This window comes from Pogoniulus pusillus, chromosome 9 (genome assembly GCF_015220805.1).
Source record: "Pogoniulus pusillus isolate bPogPus1 chromosome 9, bPogPus1.pri, whole genome shotgun sequence".
NCBI classification, from domain to species: Eukaryota; Metazoa; Chordata; class Aves; order Piciformes; family Lybiidae; genus Pogoniulus; species Pogoniulus pusillus.
Window position 1 is genome coordinate 19791997 of NC_087272.1, and position 21718 is coordinate 19813714.

Consider the following 21718-nt stretch of genomic DNA (forward strand, 5'->3'; position numbering starts at 1 on the left):
ACAGATGCAGAGTGTAAAGAAACAGGACAGGTAGACCCTTCAGGTGGCTTTAATTTGTCTTTGCTCCCACAATACCAGAAGATGAACTAAGCACAAGTAACGAAGAGCAGCCAATTACCTGCAAAGAGGCCAGTGAGATAACACTAGGGATTAAAACAAAACAGAGGGAATAAGCTGAGAGAGTGGTACATGTGATATTACAGCTTATGTTTCTACAGTACAAAAATTGTGTCTATTTAAGCCTATAAGTCATGTGTCACCAAAACAGTGAGGAAAGCAAGTGCCTGAATTTAGTGCATTCAAAAAGAAGGATAAATATTATTTAGCCTTTTAATTTTTTCTTTCCTTCCCCCCACCCCAGCTTTCTTCCAGTGCCAGGAACTGGAATAGATCATTATCATAGCTCTGCAGCAGTATTTTTTTCCTTTCCATTTTATGAGAAGTCTAGGAACAACTGGACTGACTACTGACATTCTGTAATTGTGCGAATCGCAGCCATTTAAGTAGTATTTCCTTTGGTGTGCTGTGTAGCTGCAGATGTGCTGAAAAAGCATTTAAGGAGCTGGCAGTATAAGCACAGCCAAGTCTTAAATGATAATGCTGACTGACCTTTAGAACAGCCTTGCAATGTTTTCTGGAGATAGAAAAATCCAGAGTTTTAGTCTGTGACAAAGTAGATCATTGCCCACTACTGGTGCAAGGGGGATATGAATCTCCATGAAAGTGGGAGATGGTAATTTCAAGAGAAGGACATGATGCATCTTTATTCTGTGACTGAAATAGATGGTCTACAGTAACACTCCGTGCAGTAGGAGTATTTAACTACAGCAGATCAGATGTTTATTTTTATTGAGCTTACAGAAGAAAAGAAGTCTAGACATTGCCTGGATACTGAAATGTAGAGAACGGTGCTTCAGGAGGGATATACGTAGAATATTCTGGGAAGTTATGATTTTTAGCTTTCTCTGCAAGATGAATTGAGAAAGATGGTTCTATTTGTTTAAATTTGTTGAGAATAAAGTGTGTTTAAATTTGAATTTTCAGACTTCGAAAATTCTCATTGCATTGCAATCTGAATCTCAGACTTAACAGGAGCTGTACAATGGCCAGAGAGCGCCTCTGAAGGAGAATAATATCTCACTGTCCTTTTCTTCAGTGTGTTGGAGGGGCCTTCAGCCTCAGAAGCAAAGTCTTCTCATGGAGGCTACAGTACAACATCAGAGTTCAAATTTGTGGTTTGGTTACCTGAAAAGAAGAAAGTCTGTAATGATATGTTTATACAGCCCTTACAGAAGAATCCTTTCAGACAGACAAAAGGAAAAGACTGACAGGAATACAAAAGACTCTGACAAGATCTATGGTCCTTTCTCCTTAGCTGTGTAATTGGTTGGATACATACTTATTTGGATTTTTTTCTTTTTCTCTGTAGCCAAGGATGGTGATTACTGGAGATTGCTTGTGCCTGGAAATTACAAACTTACAGCCTCAGCACCAGGCTATCTAGCAATAACTAAAAAAGTAGCTGTGCCCTTTAGCCCTGCGGTTGTGGTAAGTGTGGTTGTGGTTTATTGTCTACTATATATACTAAAAAAAAAATTCCTCTCTCTTTTTTTGTTCTTCCTTCATCATATACATTTAAGCAGGAGGTGATTTTTTCAGAATGTTTCAGAGTATCACTGAAAATAACCTTTTTGTAAACTCATTTCATCTCCTGCTACTCTTACTTAAAATGAAAAGACACAGAGAAGGGTAATACTGAGATATTTGAACTTTTTGTATTGACTGATGCCTGAATAGCCAAACAGATAGAAGATTACAGAACATCTTTAAATAGCATGACATAAAAAGATACTGAGGTTTTCACGGAGACTTGATATTTTTAATATAAATTGTCAAGTGGCTGCCTGCATAGGTTAAAATTGGTGTTCAGCCTTGTGCAAAAAGTCAGTCATGGAGTGCTGCTTTGTGTAGATAAGACCTAGGCTATATGCAAGAGTTCAGAAACATTTAAAATGAATCCTCTGTACAGGTGTGCATTCTGCTTTCAGTAATTAAAATAAATGCTTATTCCTTTAGTGTGTTTCATATGTTAGGATGTGCTACACTAACACACCATATCTGCACTAATGAGTCATGAGTCAGATGGCATAAAACTGAATATGTGTTTTCATATGCTGGGGGTTTGCATTGCTGTGTGCATTTTTGGGTAAGTTTATTTTACTGATCTGCTAGTACTGCACAAATTTAAATCAGCCTTAAGGAACTGTAGCCAGGTGGGGGTCAGTCTCTTCTCCCAGACAACCAGCAACAGAACAAGGTGACACAGTCTCAAGTTGTGCCAGGGAAGGTATAGGCTGGATGTTAGGAGGAAGTTCTTCCCAGAGAGAGTGATTTGCCATTGGAATGGGCTGCCCAGAAAGGTGGTGGAGTCACCATCCCTGGAGGTGTTCAGGGAAAAACTGGATGAGGCACTTAGTGCCATGGTCTACCTGACTGGCTAGGGCTGGGTGTTAGGTTGGACTGGATGATCTTGGAGGTCTCTTCCAACCTGCTTGATTCTATGATTCTGTGAACTTTTGACTAAATCTAGCCTAAGATGGAATCTGCCTTCCTAAGCCCCATGTCTGTCTTAAACAATTCCTTTCAATAAATGACTCTTAAAAACCTAAACTTCTATCTTTCTCTGAGTCTTACTGATGTTTTTTGTTGTTGTTTTTTTTTTTGTTTTGTTTTTTAACTCAGGTTGATTTTAAACTGGAGTCATTGTCTGAAAGAAAAGAAGAGGAGAAGGAAGAGTTGATGGAATGGTGGAAAATGATGTCGGAAACACTAAACTTTTAAATTAAAATCTTGGCTTTATGGCTTTTAATCTATATGTTGACTTAGTATAATGTACTGTGGACAGCCCCTATATCCTAGATTTTGTGCACTTCACAATAATTAACTTTGATTGTTTTCAGTAATCTTTTGATTAATACAATAAATAACTACTAGCCTCCTAGCTAGATAATAAGTTATTAACTTTCTTTCATCTTGTTATAGAGAATTTACTCTTATATACAAATCAGAGAAAAATGAGTCATTATCTCTGCAGCCTATACGAAAATACAATCAGTTGTGTATCATTTGCCAGTTTAGAAAATGTAGGCTAACACTTGGTTTTAAAAAAGAAGTATGCTGTATCCAATTCCCAATTCTGCCAGAGAAATTTGAGAGTGCATAGTAGTAGACAGTGCTCTTCACTGAGTTCTATAATGGATGTTCTTGAAAAGACTTATATAACAGTGTGTGGTGTAATAATGTTTTATAAAGATTAAAATTCAGTATAACACTTTGTATGTCTCTGGTGTTGGAGCTATTTCAATATGTAAGAAACATAAGCTGACTTCATTTTAGTAAGCAGCAGGATTCTGTGTGAGCTCTTTTATTAAAAATGATATAGAATGATTTCAGGAAATAGTAGAGCCTTATTTCTTAAGCTAATAATGACATTTCAAGGTCAGGTTTTAATTTTTTCTCATTAGTTTTTCAATTTAAAATTTTTGAATGGGTGAAAAAAAGAGAACTTGTGCACCTTGCTAATATGATCCTTGTGTTTGTTTTACAGCAAGAAAATCAATACTATTTCAAGTTATCTTTGTTTCAGTTAGATAACTATATTTTGAACAATCTACACGTGTCAGTGTAGATAATTAGTCAAAAGTTCTTGTTAGCTCACCAAGAGCTAACAAAACATTACAGTTCAGACAATGAACTGAAAGTCTGCTGAGGACATGCATTTAGTCTCAAAAGTAAAAAATGGTTTCATTTCAACTTTGTGTTTCTTCTGCTGGTTAGTTTTCTCTAAAACTAGAGCCAAGACAGAAAAATGAAATTTTCAATATGGTGGAATTTCCAGAAATACTTGAGTATAATAGAAAAAGTGTCTTTGTTTTTAAAAGAAACTTCTCCCTCTTGTTTGTTTGTTTGTTTGTTTAGCATGATTGAAATAACTTTAGTATTTTGCCTAAGATGAGGGAAATCTGCAGTCAGAGAACACACATGATCCATAGTGGGTGAAAGTTTGGCACAATTCTTTTGAAATCAGTGCCATCTGCTTGAAAACTTACACTTGGTGGTCTATTATAATTCAGAATCAGATGTTTGATACAGATTTTCTTCCTCTAGGTGTGTTTTGATGGGATTATTATTTTAGTTGGGAGTTCAGTATCACTCAGACCCAATCAAAAATGCACATGTTCCCACTGTAAATGAAAAAATCACATGTTCAGATGTAGGATCCAAGTTTACTTCCTTTGGTTATGTAAAAATACTGAAATTACTGGTTTCTGATAATTTGACATTCTTTAATAAAAATAGAACTTTACAGAATCACAGATTGGTAGGATTTGAAAAGGGCCCCTGAGAATCATCTGCTAAAACAGTTTCTCTTAGGGCAGGTTGCACAGGAATGCATCCAGTGAGGTTTCAAATGTCTCCAGAGGAGATTCCACAGCTCCTCTGAACAGCCTGTTCTAGTGCTTCATCACCCTCAAAGTAAAAAAGCTTCTTTCTTACATTCAGATTGGAACACAGGGCCCACTGCCCCTTCCTCTTTTTAAGTAAACAGGTTTAAAGTTTGGCATTTGGTACACATTGACAAAATGAACAGCAATAAAAAGGCATAAACTTTCTGTAGCTCATTTGGGAGGTAGATATTTAATTCCAGACCAGGGGAACTTCACTTGCTGTAAGTCGTTATACAGTAATGAGCTTCAAATCTCCATTGTAATGAGAACTCCTGTGGCAAAGAATCCAAACTGGACCTATCCTGATAACAACTTGTTGGCTAGCTGTGCTCAAGAGCACACACAAAGGATGCCTACTTACACCATCTTGAATGTTTATGACAATCTGAAAGGCTAAGACATGTAGCACAAAACACACTCTGTGTCTGGAAGTAACAATACTGTTTTCAGCTGAACCAGGTAACACCAAAGCAAGCAGTAAGAAAATGAATCACAGCAAGAGACTGCTGGCGTGTGGGCAAATGGCTACTAGAGTGTTTCTGATCTGCAATCTAATGTAATATGGCAAGTGTATGTTTGTACATAACACCCTGCTTTGTTCCTTCCAAACCCAGTAATTTCAGTCCAAATGGTATGACTATGTGGTGTGACACCTATCATGCATCCAGTCTTCCTGTGTGGTGGATTGTGTGGCATAGTTAGCAGAGGCATTACTTCAAAGCAAACTCATAAGAAATTTCTGCTCCGTACTTGTGTTATGTGTGTGAGAGGTCCTCTGGTCTACTGTTCCATGGCTTCGTGATTAGTGGCGTTCCTTAAATGACCTCTTCATTTTGCTCTCGATAACTGCTTGCTCTTACTGTGCTGAGAAAAGTGATTAAATGTTAGAACTGAGAACAGTGATTAAATGTTACAACACCAGTACCACTGCCACTGCTCTTGCTGTAGGTAAACATCCTTAAGAACAGTGTAGCCAAGACTCTTAATAAATGAATTCATTATGCAGCTTTCCTGGCTGAACTGAGCTGTGTTGTAGGACTGTATATGTTTAAATGGAAGATTAAAGTGTTGTGTGATGCTGAACTTTTGGTTACAAAGGTACATGCTGTACTGTTGTACAATAAATCTGCAGGTTTATTTAAAATGTAAAACGTGTGAGTAATTTACAGGTTCAGAGTATGACCTCTTTGGCTGTTCATGCCTGTGGAGTAGGCCATAAACATCTTGAGTGAGGTGTGCGTGCCAACTGATTTGCTGTTTGAACAGAGATGTAAGACTGGGATTAGAGCTGACATCCCATTGAGAGCCATCTAGAGCCCTTAGCTTTGTGCCAGAATATCCTTTTGCAGTATATACAGCTTTTTGAGTGCTTTGCCCATGCAGCTTTTCAAGTAAAGTCATGGCTAAGAATGAGATGATCTTCACCTGTGCAGGGTTGGTGGGGACAGGACATGTACTTTGGCCTGTCTCTCCAACAGTATTTACAAATCTATTATTTTTCTGTATCAGTATTTAGAATCTGAGAGCACAGTGTGCAGTGTGCTTGCAGACTTGTGGCACTACATGTAACTATGGTGGTAGGATTATAGTATCATACTAAGTGAAATAAAATGACAGCATCTGAACTGTTTCCCTTCTCCTAGGTTGTGGTGCTCATGTTGACATATGTGAATTCACATACAGTCCTGGCTATTCCTATTAAAGCATAGATTAAAACTGAAATGCTATGTAGGAAAGAGTTGCTACCAAGTTTCTGTCTATGAGATTTTTTTAAAGTAAATCTAATTGGTATATTAAAAATATTTAATAAGTAACACACGAAAGGAAGAAGATTCAGAGAAGTATATAGGGTAGGTTTAGAGCAGATGAAATTTTAAGTTGAAAGGCTCAGGTCTCCCAGACTGGTTCTCTCCCATATCTGAGCTTAGTTTGACTTAGGCCTGAGAAGGCTGTAGAATAGCAGCAGTTTAATGACCTCTCTAAGATAGTAGAGAAGCCGTCTAGAGCTGTCTAAAGCTTCACAGTAAACCTGCTCCACTGGAAGACCACCTTGTTTCCTACTTGTTCTTACTTTAAATGCAGGACTCGGAAACATCACTGCGGCACTTGCTTTCTGCCTTCCTGAATCTTGATAAATAGTTCATTCTAATTATTTCCTGAAGGTGTTTTATCCTCCCCATACACTCCTGTTTGTGTAGAGCTATATATGTTGTGAATAACTTACTGTTTGTTAATTTGACTCATAAGTTCACTAACTGACATGACTGATGTTCTAGTATTTCTGACCTCTTTAATTAAATCCAGAAATCAAAACCACTCAGGAGATTTTCTGAAAGTCATAGCATAAAAAAATAACCCCAGTGGATTTGTTTGTCTCCTAGGTTGTGAAGGTTTTGACTGAAGTTGCTTCAAGTTTACATTTTTTAAAGCCTTCTTTAGGGGGAGAGGAAAGTGACAACTGAGAAATTGATGTAATACTGTGCCTTCAGAGGCTAAGGTATTTAGCACAATGGTAAGTATTGGAACAGGCAGCATAAAAATGAGTTATTTAGATACAAGAGCTGTTTACTTTTCCCAGCTGTGATAACATGAGTCTATTAATTAAGTTAAATGGCCTTGCAGTGCTGATCCTTCTTTAGCCACCTTTTTTTTCCTCTACCTGCCCCAGGAATTATATTTCAGCAGTGACTTTCATGCATGCATGATTAAGCAGCATTCATCACAGTACTAGATTTTGCATGAATTATGGGTTAATCTTTCATATTGTTTTATTTTTGTCCTATTTTCACATTCTGTTAAGTTACCACAGATTTTTGTAATCACATCGCACACTGTGCGCAGCAGACATTGTCAAAGAGAAGCTGAAGAGTTTGGCTCCTGCATTGGGAATGCAGAAAGAGTCTGACAACTGGGAATGTACTGGAAGCAGTTTAGTATTGTGAAATAAGCAGATTTTGTCAAGCTTTTTGCCAATCACTCTTTAGTAAAGGGCTGAGCAGGATTATGTGCCTGTAGGGTTCTAGGAGTGCAGTTATGTCTGTGCCTTTAGATTTTCATGTAAAGCTACTCTGGAAAGATTCCTGTTAGTTTCACTGAGGTATTTACCAGAATCCAAAGCCTGAAATTTGAGTAGTTGGAGTTACCTGGTGCCAAGGCAGCTGATTTTACATTAGCAGTGATTGTTCTTCATCTTTTCCAAAAGAAATACACAAAATAATAAACAAGAACTGAAGTCCGCTTCCACAAAGTGCAGGATTGGTCATGGAGCTCTGTAAGTCATTGCAAGGCCTAAAGTAGAAATAATGAATATTAGCTGGACCAGTATCAACCTACAGGTCAATACCCCTCTAAACCACTGGTCAGTGGAAGATAGGAGAGTAAATTAGGGTGCTATTTTTGTTGCATTTACTCACTGAGGATGCAGTCAGGGCTGTAACTTAGAGACAAATAGAGAGCTAGGCAAACTCCTCACCTAGTGAGCATGGCAATAGAAGGATTCACAGTGCTTAAATACCATCTAGTAAAGTGATATTCCAACTCATGAAATTGAAGAAGCATTTGCTCTAGAATCTGCCACATGCTGGTGTCCAAGGGTGCAGAATCAATGTCCCTCCTCAATGTTGAGTCACTTCTTGCACAGAATGTAAATTAATTTCAGAAACTAGGGATAAAATTCAAGAGAGAACTTCACTATCAAGAGCACTATGAAATTACAGTTTGACTTCCCACCCTTCAACTCACTAAATATCAGCTCATGTGGCTTTCTTTGGCTGCTTCCAGATCTCTTTCTGGGTGTGTCAAAAACTAGCCCAGTCTGAACAGCTCAAGGATTACTTGTGCCAAGACCCATGAGGAGTAGATTACATGGCTTTCTTGTGCCTAAAGATCATAAGTTTTCACTCACTGTGTGAGGCAGGTCCCCTGGTATAGTCTGGTATCAAGTCTCCAAAATGGGGCAACCGTCCTTAGCTTTCTTTTAGCCAGCATGCTTAGGTTCCTCCCAATGGAGACACAAGACAGCTGCTATACCTCCCTGGTGGTATAGGAGAGTTGATCTGGCCTATGCTTCTGATGCCAGGTTGGGTCATGGCAGGTATGCATTAAGACTTGGAGGCTGGGAAATGTTCCTGGATGATAACTATGCCTGTATATGCATATATCAACATAACTGCTTTGTGTGGAATGCTTTCTTAGTATAAGGAGGTTTTGGTGAAAATGCAGAAGCATCTCCAGGAACAGCAGCACACTGAAACACAACTAACTGTCCTTGTGCTTCACAGCACTTACTATTACTGTGGTGAAAGAGGGATGTGCACTCTGGTCACACTGTTGCTGTGTTTTAATAATGTAATAAAAACTGCTGAGAGGCAGTTTTTGCAGATGCTTAGTGTGTAAAAGCTTAGGACCTGGAAAGACCTTACTGCAAAGACTTAGATGCTGCAAAGTGTATACTTTGGATTCACTGTGTGTACAGGAGCAAAGCAGCAGGACAAGAGTGTGTATCATCTCCTCTAGACTATTTTTCAGGCACTTAATTGCTCAGACATTCTTGACAGTACCTATTCTCTTTGCCACAAAGGGAATTCTGATTCATGGTTTTATGAATGATATCTAAATTAGATGCCTATATTAGACAAGTGGATCCCAGGCAGGCACTTGTGTTACAATGCTAGGTGCCCCCAGAAGGCAAAGAAGCTGCCCCTCAGTGGAGACGGTGTGGCAGCCACCTTATCAAAGAGGCCAGGGAAGCCTGAGGTCCAATGACTCGCTGTGCAGCTGCCCTGCATCATGTCTGATGCTCCAGGTGCCTGTCACACACTGTGCTGAAGCCTGTAGACCTGAATCTTTACCTTTGTTTTTATGTAAACCCCCTTATTTGTTAACTACTTTAATAGGACTTTTGCAAACAAACTTCTGAAGGGAACATTTTCTTGTGCTTTCTTCAGGAAATTAAAAAAACTAAATGAAAACAAATTGTTTCTGAACTTTGCTACACCAGGACATGGTACAAGCCTTCCAAGTAACTGGAGTGTGTCCTCATCTGACAGGCCTCAGCATCAGATGTCTGTTAACATATGTGGTAATATGAAAGATGTTAAACATCTGCAAAATCTTCTGATCATTTTTGTAATGTCTCAAAAGTTAGATATAGCTTGCAGGAGATTTCCACTGAGAAGAAACAAAATTTGGAGGATGTTTGAAGTTAAGTCGTTCAATATTTGTTTGCCAGTGCACTGGATTGTCTTGCAAGATGCCAAGAAAATTGAAATCAACATGAAAAATATTAGGTACTATTGATTGTGGATTTATATATGTTGCTGGCACAGTATCTTCAGAATTCTCACATAAATACTGGCCAGGAAAACAAAGTCCAACTAAAAAGAAAAACAAAACATTAAAAATTGCATATAATACATTTGAACAAGTGTCACAGAAGAACGAATTTTTTACCCAGTGCAATTTGGCTTCAGCAAAGCAATTAAACATGGAGTTCACAGACTGTTTCAGAACTTATTGATCTCGAAATCCCCAGTATAAAATTGAGAAAATTGAAGCCAAATAGAAAACACTATGACTTCCAAAATAAAAATACAAGAAATACAAGTTTAGAAGAATGTAAAAGGATGGCAGGGAATATTTGTATGCCCAAACAATAAAACTTCTTAGATGTCTTAGATGCCTTTGAAAACTGCAGGTTGAAAATAATTTTAAGAAAGGATTATTGAAAAGTAAACAGTAAAATTTTGATAAACATATTATTCTGCTACTACTTCAATCTTCTGCTTATAAAAATATCAAATCAGATTTGTTTAATATTTTATAACATAATACATACACTTAGAAGTGTTTTCACCAGTTTCACAGTTTTTACTAGCATACCCATGTAACTGAACCCACAGTCTAGCAAAGAGAGACTGAACAAGATCAAACAGCTGGCAGCTGAAGCTAGGCAAATTCAGGTGCAGTACTAACGTTCAGCATGTTCTTAGCAAGGCCAATTTGCCTTTGCAATAGCTCATGTAGTGGTACAGTAGATTTCTCATCACATGATATTTCAAAAATAAGACTATTGTCTTTCTGAAAGATTAAGTGCTGTTTGTGTTCTTTGGCTGAACCAAAACTTTATTCTTCATGGATACGCCCTTTCAGTTGATTGTCCCATCTGGTTTAATTGTTTCCTGAGGCTTTAGACAATCACACATCCCTTTGAGCTTCTGCTTTATCAATCTGAGAGAAATTTTGGATGCTTTAATTGTGAGATTCTGAGAATTTAGGCTTGGATTTTGTGTGCATTATCTGTATGCCATTAAAAATAGCTGGATATTGATTTTCCATGTTTGCTTCTGGGCTGGTTCTTTTTGTCTGTGCTCTGCATGAAGCCAAGTGATTTTTTTTTTTTTTTAGCTTTCATTCTGAGCTGAACTTTCAAATATAAGTGAATCTGCTGAAATGTTGTAGGAATGTTTTTGATTTTAAGATCAATTAATGCACTTAAAATGGCTTTCGCTCCTCCTTCAGACTTACATGTTTCTCAGTATGGAAACATTACTTCTAGAATTCACTAATTAAAGACAAGTTTGATTTTGTGGTATTTATAGTGTCTGCAGATTCAGCTCCCATGATACAAAAAAAATGTATTCCAAGTCTCCATTCCTCTCAAATCCATCTAATTCCATGACGAGGGATGGGAAATCAAAGCCATGCATTTTTAATCCCCCTCTTTAGCAGTTTTACATTCCAACATCCCCAAGACACATGCTAAAATCCCTCCACCACCTCTTTTTTACATTCCAACAGTGCCAAGTCACATGCTAAAATCCCTCCACCACCTCTTTTACATTCCAACAGTGCCAAGACACATGCTAAAATCCTGATGTGGCCTGTGGACTCTGGGAGATGCAGGTTTCCGGGTCAGTAGATGTGAAAGAGGTTGTGATCTGACAACATTTATTATCTAGAAGGTGAAACTAAGTTGCTGCTGATAATAGAAGGTCATAGAGTCACAGAACATGTACTGTTTATCATTTCTAATGACAAATGTTATTCTTAGCCCTTGGACAGAAATTGTTCAAGGTAATGTGTGGTCTTTATACTTCACACCCGGTCCATCAGGAATTCTTCTCCTTGAAGATGAGGTTAGAATGATGTGATCTGATCATGAACTGCAGTTTGGTTTATTTTCTGATTCTTTTTGCTCTCAGTTCCTCATACTATTAAGCCTTCTTATGCTGGAGTAAACTACTCCACGACAACTTACATTTTCTTTTAGACAAATGGATATTTAGGTGGACATTGTGCAAATTATTTTTAAAAAAGCACTCATAAAAGGAAAACTTTTTTAATTTATATGCCGGGGGAGGTACAGGCTGGATGTTAGGAGGAAGTTCTTCACAGAGAGAGTGATTTCCCATTGGAATGGGCTGCCCAGGGAGGTGGTGGAGTCACCGTCCCTGGAGGTGTTCAAGAAAAGACTGGATGAGGCACTTAGTGTCATGATCTAGTTGACTGGCTAGGGCTGGGTGATAGGTTGGACTGGATGATCTTGGAGGTCTCTTCTGACCTCGTTGATTCTATATATATCCACCTGTACATATATATATATATATATATGTATATATATATATATACATCTATATACATCTCTATATATTTAACAATACTAATGTATTTAGTCTTCCCTGATTTCAATGGTTCACTTCAAGTGTTTTCTTCACTTAATCTTTCATAAACCAGCAACAACAGGTGTTATCTCAGCCCTCTGTATTTTGGGGGCAATGACAAATGAATAGCCTTTTCTCTCACTCATCTAGTGTGGGGGGGTGCAAGGCACATTTCTTAGCACATTACGATCAGCTCTAGGTCACTCAGACTTCAGGACTATGTTACGGTTTTACTCACATTCTGTTTCTCATCTTACCTTGCAAGACATGTTTTCCCTCCAAGAGAGGGTGGCCCATGAAATAGCTTTGTTTGACTTACCCTACTCCCTACCATATCAGTTTCAGTATTTTAAAAACTTGTTCATCCAAATAGTTTGAGCAGCTGCTCTACTGTTTGATAGTCTTGGATTAGGACCTGAATAGTCTTAATTTTTTAATCAAAAGTATGCTTTGTGGTGAGATGAAATTTCTAGGTAAGCTTCAGGAACTCTAGGCAAGGAGTTTAAAGCATGAACATCCAGGAGCATGCCCACTGAAACTCACTCTTTACTACAGCTTAATCTGGGAACTTGAAAGCTGCATGTTTATACGCATGCTGAATGTGCAATGAAGTAAAATAACAAGGTCATGTCACACTTTCACTTTTAAACCAGTTCTTCTACTAGGCATCACACAACTGAACAATGTATTTTCACACTTGTGATTATTGAGGGGGAGGAGGGGAAGATGATGAACAGGTTTCTATTTCACAGAATCACAGAACATTAGAGGTTGGATCTCCAGAGATCATTGAATCCAACCCCTCTGGCAAAGGAGGATCACCTAGGGTAGTCTGCACAGGAATGCATCCAGGTGGGTTTTGAAAGTCTCCACAGAGGGAGATTTCATAGCCTCTCTGGGCAGTCTGTTCCAGTGCTCCATCACCCTCTCTGTGAAGAAATTCCTCATGCTGAGGTGAAATATTCTATATTCATGTTTGTACCCACTGTTCCTTGTCTTATTTTGTCCTTATTTGATTTACTCTTCTTCCTTACACTTCTTTGTTATCAGCAAAATAACTGGTATCCCTTAGCACTAGCTCCTCCAGTGTCAGTCATAATTACTATTACTGATATACTCTCAATCACAGCTCTTTTTTTTTTAATATTTTTCAATTATTTCTTATAGATACTGTGTGGGAAACCTTGAAGCTTGACTAGGGATTAAAACTTTAGAATGTCAGGGTGAGGCTGAAAGCCCACAGTGGCTCTGCCACTGGCATTGCTGTAGGGAAGATAGCAGAAGCATGCAAATACATACCAGCTGTGAATCTCTGCTGTGTGCAGCCAAGTAGTAACTTGCTGGCATAGCTGGCAACAGCTCACATCAATTTTGCTTACATCAACGATGTCTTTTCTACCTCTTCATAACGTATGTGCCCACCTGATTCGTTTACAATGAGGCTACAAAATGAAAACAAGAAAAGACATGATGGAAGCTAACTGTGTAGAGATAACAGACCTTTCCCACAGGATCTTGCAACTCATACGTGTTGTAACTTCAAGGACTCTATCTCCTTTGTTTCTCACTTGCAGAATCAGAATAAGATATAAATAGAGAGGACTCAGCTGTAATTGTATTGAGGAAAAATTACTAGTTTAGCTATCAAGTATTCAAATATTTTGCCTTTATACCTAGAGGATGCCAAAAAAAGAGAACAAAACAGTGATCTGGGACAGAAAAATCACAGGAAAACTACAATGTGGTTACTTGAGGAACCAACAGACACTCAAATATAAACTTTTGTTGTGGTTGTTTCCAGAGTGCTCTCAGTAGCATTAAAATGGAGGGGGGAAAAAGAATCTCCCTTGTCATACTTTTCCAAAGAATGTTTTCCCTTCGGAATATTGCAGATCAAAATAGCCAAACCCTAACAACCACGTCGTGCAAACATTTCCTCTTAACAGATTTTTCCCCCAAAATCTTTTATAACTTGGAAATCTTGCTTTGAAAAGCTTAAAAATCAAACCAAACAAACACCCAAACAACTGCAACAAAAAAAGCCCCCAGACCCCAGTGGGAGTTTGTGGAATAAAGTAAGTGTAACATTAAGAACTGTGTAGGAGTCCTAAACACTGATCATTTACTACCCGATGGCCAAAACTTAAACCAGAACCTGGACAGCTGTGCTACCTGTTACTGCCAAGGCTGGAGGTGCCTTCCCGCTCTGGTGAAGGTCCACATTCTGCCTAGAACACGTATCGATCACACGCCCTAAACGCTCGCCTGAGTACCCACCTCGGCCCCCGCTTCCCGCTGCCTCTGCCCGGGTGAAAGAGGCGGGAAAGCAGACCACGGCTCCGGCGCCTCTCAGTCTGTCACGGACGCCATGTTTGGCCTTGCCTTGCAGCTTGCTTTGCTCTGTGGCAGACACAGGTCAGGATCCTCGGCCTGGGCAGCTGCCTTTTTTGCAGAAATAATTCAGGACTGGTTCTGGGTGTGCTTTTATCTGTTCCTATTGGTCAAAGACGCTCGGCAAAATGCTAAAAAACCTAGCAAACTTGCCTGTTTGCTGCTGCTTTTGTTTTGTTCGCTGCCTCTTTGCCTTAGGTGCCTCTGTGTGCCACGGCACTTTGCATGGCGCTTAACTGGGGACTTGCCTGCGGCCGGCAGGCCTAACTCTGCTTGGTTGAGCCGAGGGACTGCAAACGGCTTGCTCCTAGGCCGGGATGCAGCTGCTCGCTTGAGCTCAGCCGAGCCCGAACACAGGTAACGACCTAGCAACGAGTTGCCGCACCGGGACCCGCCGTCTCGCCGCTCCGGCCCGAGGGCCGACTCCTGGCTGTACACAGCACTCAGCCGAACTGCTCCAGCCCGCAAACCGGGACCCTGCTTTGCCCAGGTGGCTGCTGACCACCCGATGATTTTCTGAGAGCCACGGAAGACTTGTCTCACGTCCGTGGGCCTTCTCAGACGACGTGCTCAATCTGGACTACACAGGCAGCAAAGCCCCATCGCACCATTAGCACACCAAGTCCACCACCTGGCTTTCAGTACGTATTTTCCCGTTTATGCTTTTGGAGTGCAAATATTTGGTCTCTTAACCAGTGAGTAACCTAAGTCTCTTTACTCAAGCGTGTTAAAGTTTATGCTCTACCTTTAAGCAGCAGTTTGTGCTGCAGGACTCTCTAGTTATAAACACTTCCTAAAGCATTTAATTTGGCTGTGTGTATCCATTCTGCAAAACAGTTTTAGCAACTGCATAATAGAATCTGCCTGTGTTAAGTAAGTTTGGGGAATTCTTCTTTATATATTTGATAAACCATTTAGTAATTGTACATCGGCCTCATTGCTATTCACTCCTAACCCAGATTGAAACCCCTCCTTAACACCAGCCCAGAGCATTTTACAGTTATGTTTCCACCTTCAAGTTCTGCCAGAGGGGACCTACATTATGGCCTACATTATTTCCACTGCTGGGTAGCATCTTCGGTTGTAGAGATAAGACAATCACATTTTGTCTAATGACCGCTCCTAATCCAACACTTCTTGAGAGTCAGGAAATCCAGGTATATAGGCACCTGTTGCCCTTTTCCCCAGGTGTCCCTAGTGATGAGGAGAGGCTTAAAGTAAAGATGTGCTGAACTGGCTCTTCATCTCCCATTGTGTTTAAAAAGACATAACAGCCAGAGTCTATTTTTGTCACTTTACATTTAAAACTATTGATTTCGGTGGAATGACAGTGTCCCTTTCCACAAGAGTCTCCCACATTTCACACACTGAGCAAACAAGAGTTTGGCATTACTACTGCGCATTTCCTTCCCGGGAACTTACTTCCTCTGCTGTGTGCATGTCTTCTTCTGTAACCTCTCATACCTGAAATATTCAGAAGTATTGAGTCTTGGACACATCTGGTTATTAAATTTAATAATCATTTTGTTAATAAAAGTCTCACATTGTCATAGGAAATCCCACTCAGATTTTCTCCTCGATATTACAATTTTGGCTCCAATATTTTACTGCTTCCTTTATTGACAAAGAAGTATTACCGTAATCATGCAAACCACTGTAGAATCTTAAATGAAAGTTGTAATTCTTTAATGACAAGAATGTAAAATCCCCTTCTCACGAGTCCTTCCAGAGGATGTGCATCTCTCGTAGCTAAATTCAGTGGTAACTTTTGCCATCCACTGTAGTGAGTGCTCAGTAACAGGCTTCATCCTTTGGAGAACAGTTCTGTAGCTAAGTGTCTAGAGATCACTTTTTTCTGTACACTTTCACTGTGGAAATTTGAGTGTGACCATATAATCAACAGCCACCTTCTTGTAAAGTTGTAGAGTGAACAGCTTGAGAAACCTCTTGTTTGACTTTAGCTGGCTACTGATGCTTGACATCATACTGCTACACAGAAGCACTCTTACAACAAGCTTCATTTTATGCTCTGGCTTAGGAATTAGTAGAATAGTCTCTTCAGATGTTTCTTAATCCTCCTTTATTTCCTTAGATTAACGTCTTTCCCATGCTAGTTAAGTTTGAATGAAAGGCGGGCTACTAACTTAAATGCTGAATAGCCTTACTAGAACTAGCAAGTTGACATTTCTGTGTGATTAGACATTTAATCAGGATTATTCTCTGAATATTAATGCTAAAATTTTACAATTTCCACTTTGGATTAAAACCTCATCTTGTTAAAATTATTACAAAGTGATCCAATTTTGTGTTTGTAGCAGCTTTTTCTTTAGTTAACAAAAAAAAAAATCAGAAAAAACAAGGCAGATACTATCACTTGTACAGAAAAATAATTGCTTTCTTTCAATATCTTGTTCTCTAAAAGCTTCCTTTTCCCCCCTTATTATCTAATCACACAGCAAGCTAGTTATTAGGAAATAATTTGTGTTTTTATCTTACTAAATGAACAAAGTACTCAGTTCTAGCTACAGCAGTGCCAGCTTTTCTGACTGCATGCTAAAAGGCCATAGAGATGTCCAAATTAACTTAAGTGATGCTGTGTCTGACTCTGAAAAATTAGGAATTTACAGCTGAAAGAGGTTTAAGAATCGTGAAAGAATGAGGGAAGCAATCCACAGGAGAGGTTCTCTTGCTAGTTCTGGATCCGTTTGTTATTACATTATAGACTTAATTCACCAAGCTACTTGAGTGCTTGCTTCACTTTTGTACAAGAGTTGCTGTCCTATTAATGAAAAAGGGAATATTTACACTATTTGAGGTAGGTACAGGTGTCAGTATCTTACTAAATAAGTGCTCAACGGAGGAAAAAAAAGGAATTGTAATCACTCTGAAACTGTACATCTGTTGCCTTTTCTTTTGGCATAACACCCAACATCTGTACTAACAAGAGAAGTCATCAGCCCTAATTGTCCTTCACCTGCCTCCCTGCTGGAAGGAGCTGGCCTCTCTGATCTGCTGACAGAGTCAGTGTAGTGTTTCATTGAAAATGACATAGGTTAGCTTAAAACAGCCTTTTGCTAGCTGGGCTTTTTTTAGACTGAAATTAATTAGAGCACTAGCTAGCGTCCTTCCCTAGCTCAGCTGTTTTATGGACTACATGTGCATTTGCATCCTGAAGCACAATGTAAACAATCTATAATAAATAAGAAAACAAGCATGAATTTAGGTAAAGGGTGTACTTTGACTATTAACTCATAATAACAGATCAAAATGTGTAATGTAGTGGCTAAACAAAAGGCTACAGGTTATTATATACGTTTATTTTTACTACACCCTGTGAACTATATGATAAGACCCATAAAGTAAGCAAATGTTTTAATTAGGAGAATGAGGAATTTGGGACTCAACTGCTAGAAAAAGAAGGTAAGATCTGCTGCTTATATGTAACATTAGGTATCTGATATACTGTTAAAATGGTAAGGCACTAAAAAGAACAGCTGTAGCCCGTTCTCCTAATACATACTATTTGTAACTGATGATGGGGCTTAAAGGAACTGCTCCAGTTACATAATTGGGAATTCAGATATTTAAAGCAAAGGCATGTTTTTGAGACACCACTTCCTGTTCTGATTGTAATAAGGATTTTTTCCTGTACTTTCTTTCCAGTGGAAAGCCTTTCTCTCTCGTGTGAACAACAAGATGGGGTAAGTTGGAAGTACTTCTTTTTCTTTCTTACTCAGCATTCAGTGCAGCACTCTAAGCCCAAGGCAGGACTGAGTGAGAAGGTAGCAGTCCTCAGTGTCAGAGTGGCCTCCCTGTGAAACTGGAGGATAGAGTCTCTTGATTATAGTGGCAGTGTTCCTTTGTAGCCTTCGCTATGTTACGTTAACCTTTGTATTCTGGATCTCAGCCTGTTTGTGTTTTGAAATAACTCCTCCAAAAAGTTAAATCTTCCGTAAAGATTGGAGCAATATGTGCTCCAGAGGCCTCGGTTTAAAAGTTCAAATCCTTAAACTGGGGTGAAAACCGTGAGCTCAAGTGTGTTGTGGAGCAGTGCTCTGCTGTCAGTGTTGCAAGACTTTGAAACTGCCAAATGCCAATTTTACAAGTGCTCAGATGTCTGTTGTTCTTTACTTGGGTGTGTCATGCCTCTAGCAGTGCTCACAGCTACGGAATTTAGGGACTTTTACCATGTAATGCAGGGAAGCATAGTGCTCAAGAGTGCAACACAGGATTGGGAGAATCCCATGCCTGGGAATGGGCCATGACTCCTGTGTGAAGCAGTTGGTGCTTTATAAGTGAAGCGTGAAATGTGCTTCCTTGTTATCCAGAGACGTGTTGAAGAAGCTTAGCTTGACAATGGTTTAATTAATTGTAGAAATCAGCATGAGCCTGACTGGAGTTGGTTCTTCTATGTTCAACTCCATGTCACTCTAGAGTGGAGGTTATATTGCTCTCAGGAGTCGTCCTCTCCCTGGAAGGATCATTGAATGTAGGACACTTTTTGTGTCATGAGAACAGTTCAAATTCTTAAAACTTTCAGTGGATGTACTCACTGAATGTCACAGGCTGAGATTCAGCAGAGTGGCTTCTTCTAGAATAGTGCTTGCTTTATGGTGCTGGATTTCTCAGTAACATCAGTTGTATGTCTAAATAGTGCTTGCTTTATGGTGCTGGATTTCTCAGTAACGTCAGTTGTATGTCTATTGAGATTGAGTAGCCAGAACGAAACCTGTCTTGCTGCAAGACAAATTGTACTGAGGAAAGACATTTAAGGGGAAAATTGACCTGCTTTATGTAATGAAATATGCTGTTTTCTGGGGATTACAATACATGCTGCATACACTAGATGGCAATGTAATACCTGCATAAAGAAGTTGCCACTGAATTCAACAAAACGTTCTATCAGATAGGTACTGCAAGTTCTTTCACAGTAATAGCTTTATTTTAACTATTTTAATTTACTGTGAGCAAATATTCTAACACAAAGGAAAAGCATAGGACAAGTTTAGAACAGTAAATGTCCACTGAGCTTGACTCCTGCTTGTTCCCATTTGTCTGATAATTTTCAGAACTGTGTATGTAGTTGTCAAATGGTTTAATAATTACTTCATAAGGTAAACTTTGTTAGGGTGTAGTTTAATGTCCTTCATAAAGTTTTGCACCTTCTATCCCCGTTTGACACTACCTCAAATAGCTTTGAAACCTCCTTCCTGTATATTCCCTTTAGAATACTTTAGACATTGCAGATGTTCCCTGTTCACTTCCTCTTTTTCCAATGAGCCTGTGTAATAGCTCAGTAATATTTCTCCAATGCAAGGAAGCTCTGTCACATGTATAGCTCAGGCTCACCTCTTTCTCAGGCTTTGCTTTAACTTTCTGGATTTAGCCCAGGCATAGATAAGCCTATGATGTTTAACATACACTGTAGTGTATTTTACTTTTTCATGTATTTAGGTGATTTCCTCATTCAGATGTAGCTAGCACAAAAACGTTTAAAACATCTGAATATTCAGTGGTCAGGTTGTATATTATACTGAGAAGCCTTTTCCTCTGGTGATTTTGGGTTTTTGTGGCTGCTTTCCAGTTGTGTTTTTACATTCCTTCCCCCCTTCCATACTGTCTCCTTTGCAGCTTGCTTTATCGTGTAGTCTGAATGAAAATACCCTTAGTGAAATTCTTCTAGTATTTCCCCCAGTAGAGCAGTCTATCTCTTTCTCTCCGTTTATTATTTTTGTCATGGCAACTCATCTTCTTATTTTACTTATCTTTTCCTTCTCCTGTCTTCTTCTCTAGGGAATATACTCACATGAAATAGGAACTTCTATGTTACAGAGCATTAATACGAATATTTAAATATATTTTTCTCTTGTAGTGGCTTGCCTTGGTATTAGCATTTCTTTATATCCATGTGTTCACCCTGCTATAAGATCAATTATTGATTTTCTCAGCTGAGTAGCTGAATGTAAGCATGCACATTAAAACTATAGTAATGCTGCACATGGTGTTTCAGTGATAGATTGCTGTCATGTATTTCTTCTGTCCATACCTCTTTCTTCTTGTCTTGTAATGTGGTGAAAGCTGCAGCTTTCCTTAGCATTTTTCCAGCAAAGACCTCTTGCTCTTGAGTGAAGCTATCCTTGAATACAGCCTTCTACTGCAAACCAGCATGAGTTTGCATTGTGGTGCAGTATTGCTAGCCTCAGGGTTTTCTTCTAAAGTGAAACAGAAACCGAATGTGAACACTGAATTAACTCATTAATTTATGGAAAATGCCTTCCTTAACTGGATAGTATGGCCTTAGATAAAAGTCAGTTGAAAATTCTCCATGAAATCCTTTTGGGGCTTTTGATTGCTGAAGGGGGTCATAGGATAAATTTCTCCATTCCTAATGCCACACATAACATAAGGCATCTTGCATTTGAGATTTTATTATCATTAGCAAGTTAAAAATACATTTTTTGAAGTCTATTAAATATATATTAAAAAATCTGTACTTTAACCACAGATGGTTAGAAAATGTATTTTAACACTGCCTCTGTTTTGATTTGACACTTGGACCAAGGACATTTGTCTTCTTGCTTTCTGAGTGGGAGATTTCTTTGAGGTATAATGTTACTGCTAAATCTTGAGTAAGAGATGTCTTCCCACCTGTGCATAGAGCAAGAGATTGCTATCTTAGAGATTTGTTTTGCACAATTAATTTGTGTGTACAAGTGAGGAGAGCTCTTACTTGAGTGTAGAAAACCAAAATAACCTGTGCAGACCCATTATTTCACTCTGTAACTTTGGAGCTATAGTCTTATGATATCAGAATATCATATATAAAAATTTCAAGCCTTTTTAAGTTACTGCACAGTTCCAAGTGTTGAAGAAAAAAGCAGAATCTTTTTCTAATTGTAAAATACAAATATTGTATTGTAGTTTATTGTAAAATACAAATAACATATATTAAGTAAGGAGTGAAAGGCCAGTGTAATTTGTTTAGCCTCAAGGCATACCTTCCACATAAGTAATTTTCACAGTTCTTACTAGCAAATTCTGCAAAGTGGTTTTCTCAAGCAAGAGGCAAATAAAAATAACAGCATAAAATTGGATTCACTGCTAAACTGATCTGATTCCAGAATGACCAACTTATTGAGATAAAAAATGAAGACTTGC

The 21718-nt window shown here is 38.8% G+C and overlaps 2 protein-coding genes and 1 long non-coding RNA gene across 4 annotated transcripts in view; 2 read left to right on the forward strand and 1 right to left on the reverse strand.

Moving 5' to 3' along the window:
• CPE (carboxypeptidase E) overlaps nt 1-5659 on the forward strand; it is a 54309-nt gene extending 48650 nt beyond the window's left edge. Inside the window, exons 8-9 of the mRNA XM_064148779.1 lie at nt 1430-1548; nt 2743-5659. Coding sequence (XP_064004849.1) covers nt 1430-1548; nt 2743-2841 — 218 coding nt within the window. The 3' untranslated portion in view covers nt 2842-5659. The remainder of the gene's footprint in view (nt 1-1429; nt 1549-2742) is intronic.
• A 4131-nt stretch (nt 5660-9790) lies between these two features.
• LOC135178171 (uncharacterized) lies at nt 9791-14746 on the reverse strand. Its single transcript, XR_010303397.1, has 3 exons — nt 14447-14746; nt 13469-13611; nt 9791-9883 (listed from the first exon to the last, which is right to left on the reverse strand). It is a non-coding gene; the product is annotated as an uncharacterized LOC135178171 (long non-coding RNA).
• A 103-nt stretch (nt 14747-14849) lies between these two features.
• The window catches only part of TLL1 (tolloid like 1), a 268880-nt gene continuing 262011 nt past the window's right edge, over nt 14850-21718 (forward strand). For both annotated transcript variants that reach the window (XM_064148785.1, XM_064148783.1), the window contains exons 1-2: nt 14850-15201; nt 18224-18261. Coding sequence is in view for 1 of the 2 variants with exons in the window: in XM_064148783.1 (XP_064004853.1) it covers nt 18257-18261 (5 nt within the window). In the remaining variant the exon portion in view is untranslated. The remainder of the gene's footprint in view (nt 15202-18223; nt 18262-21718) is intronic.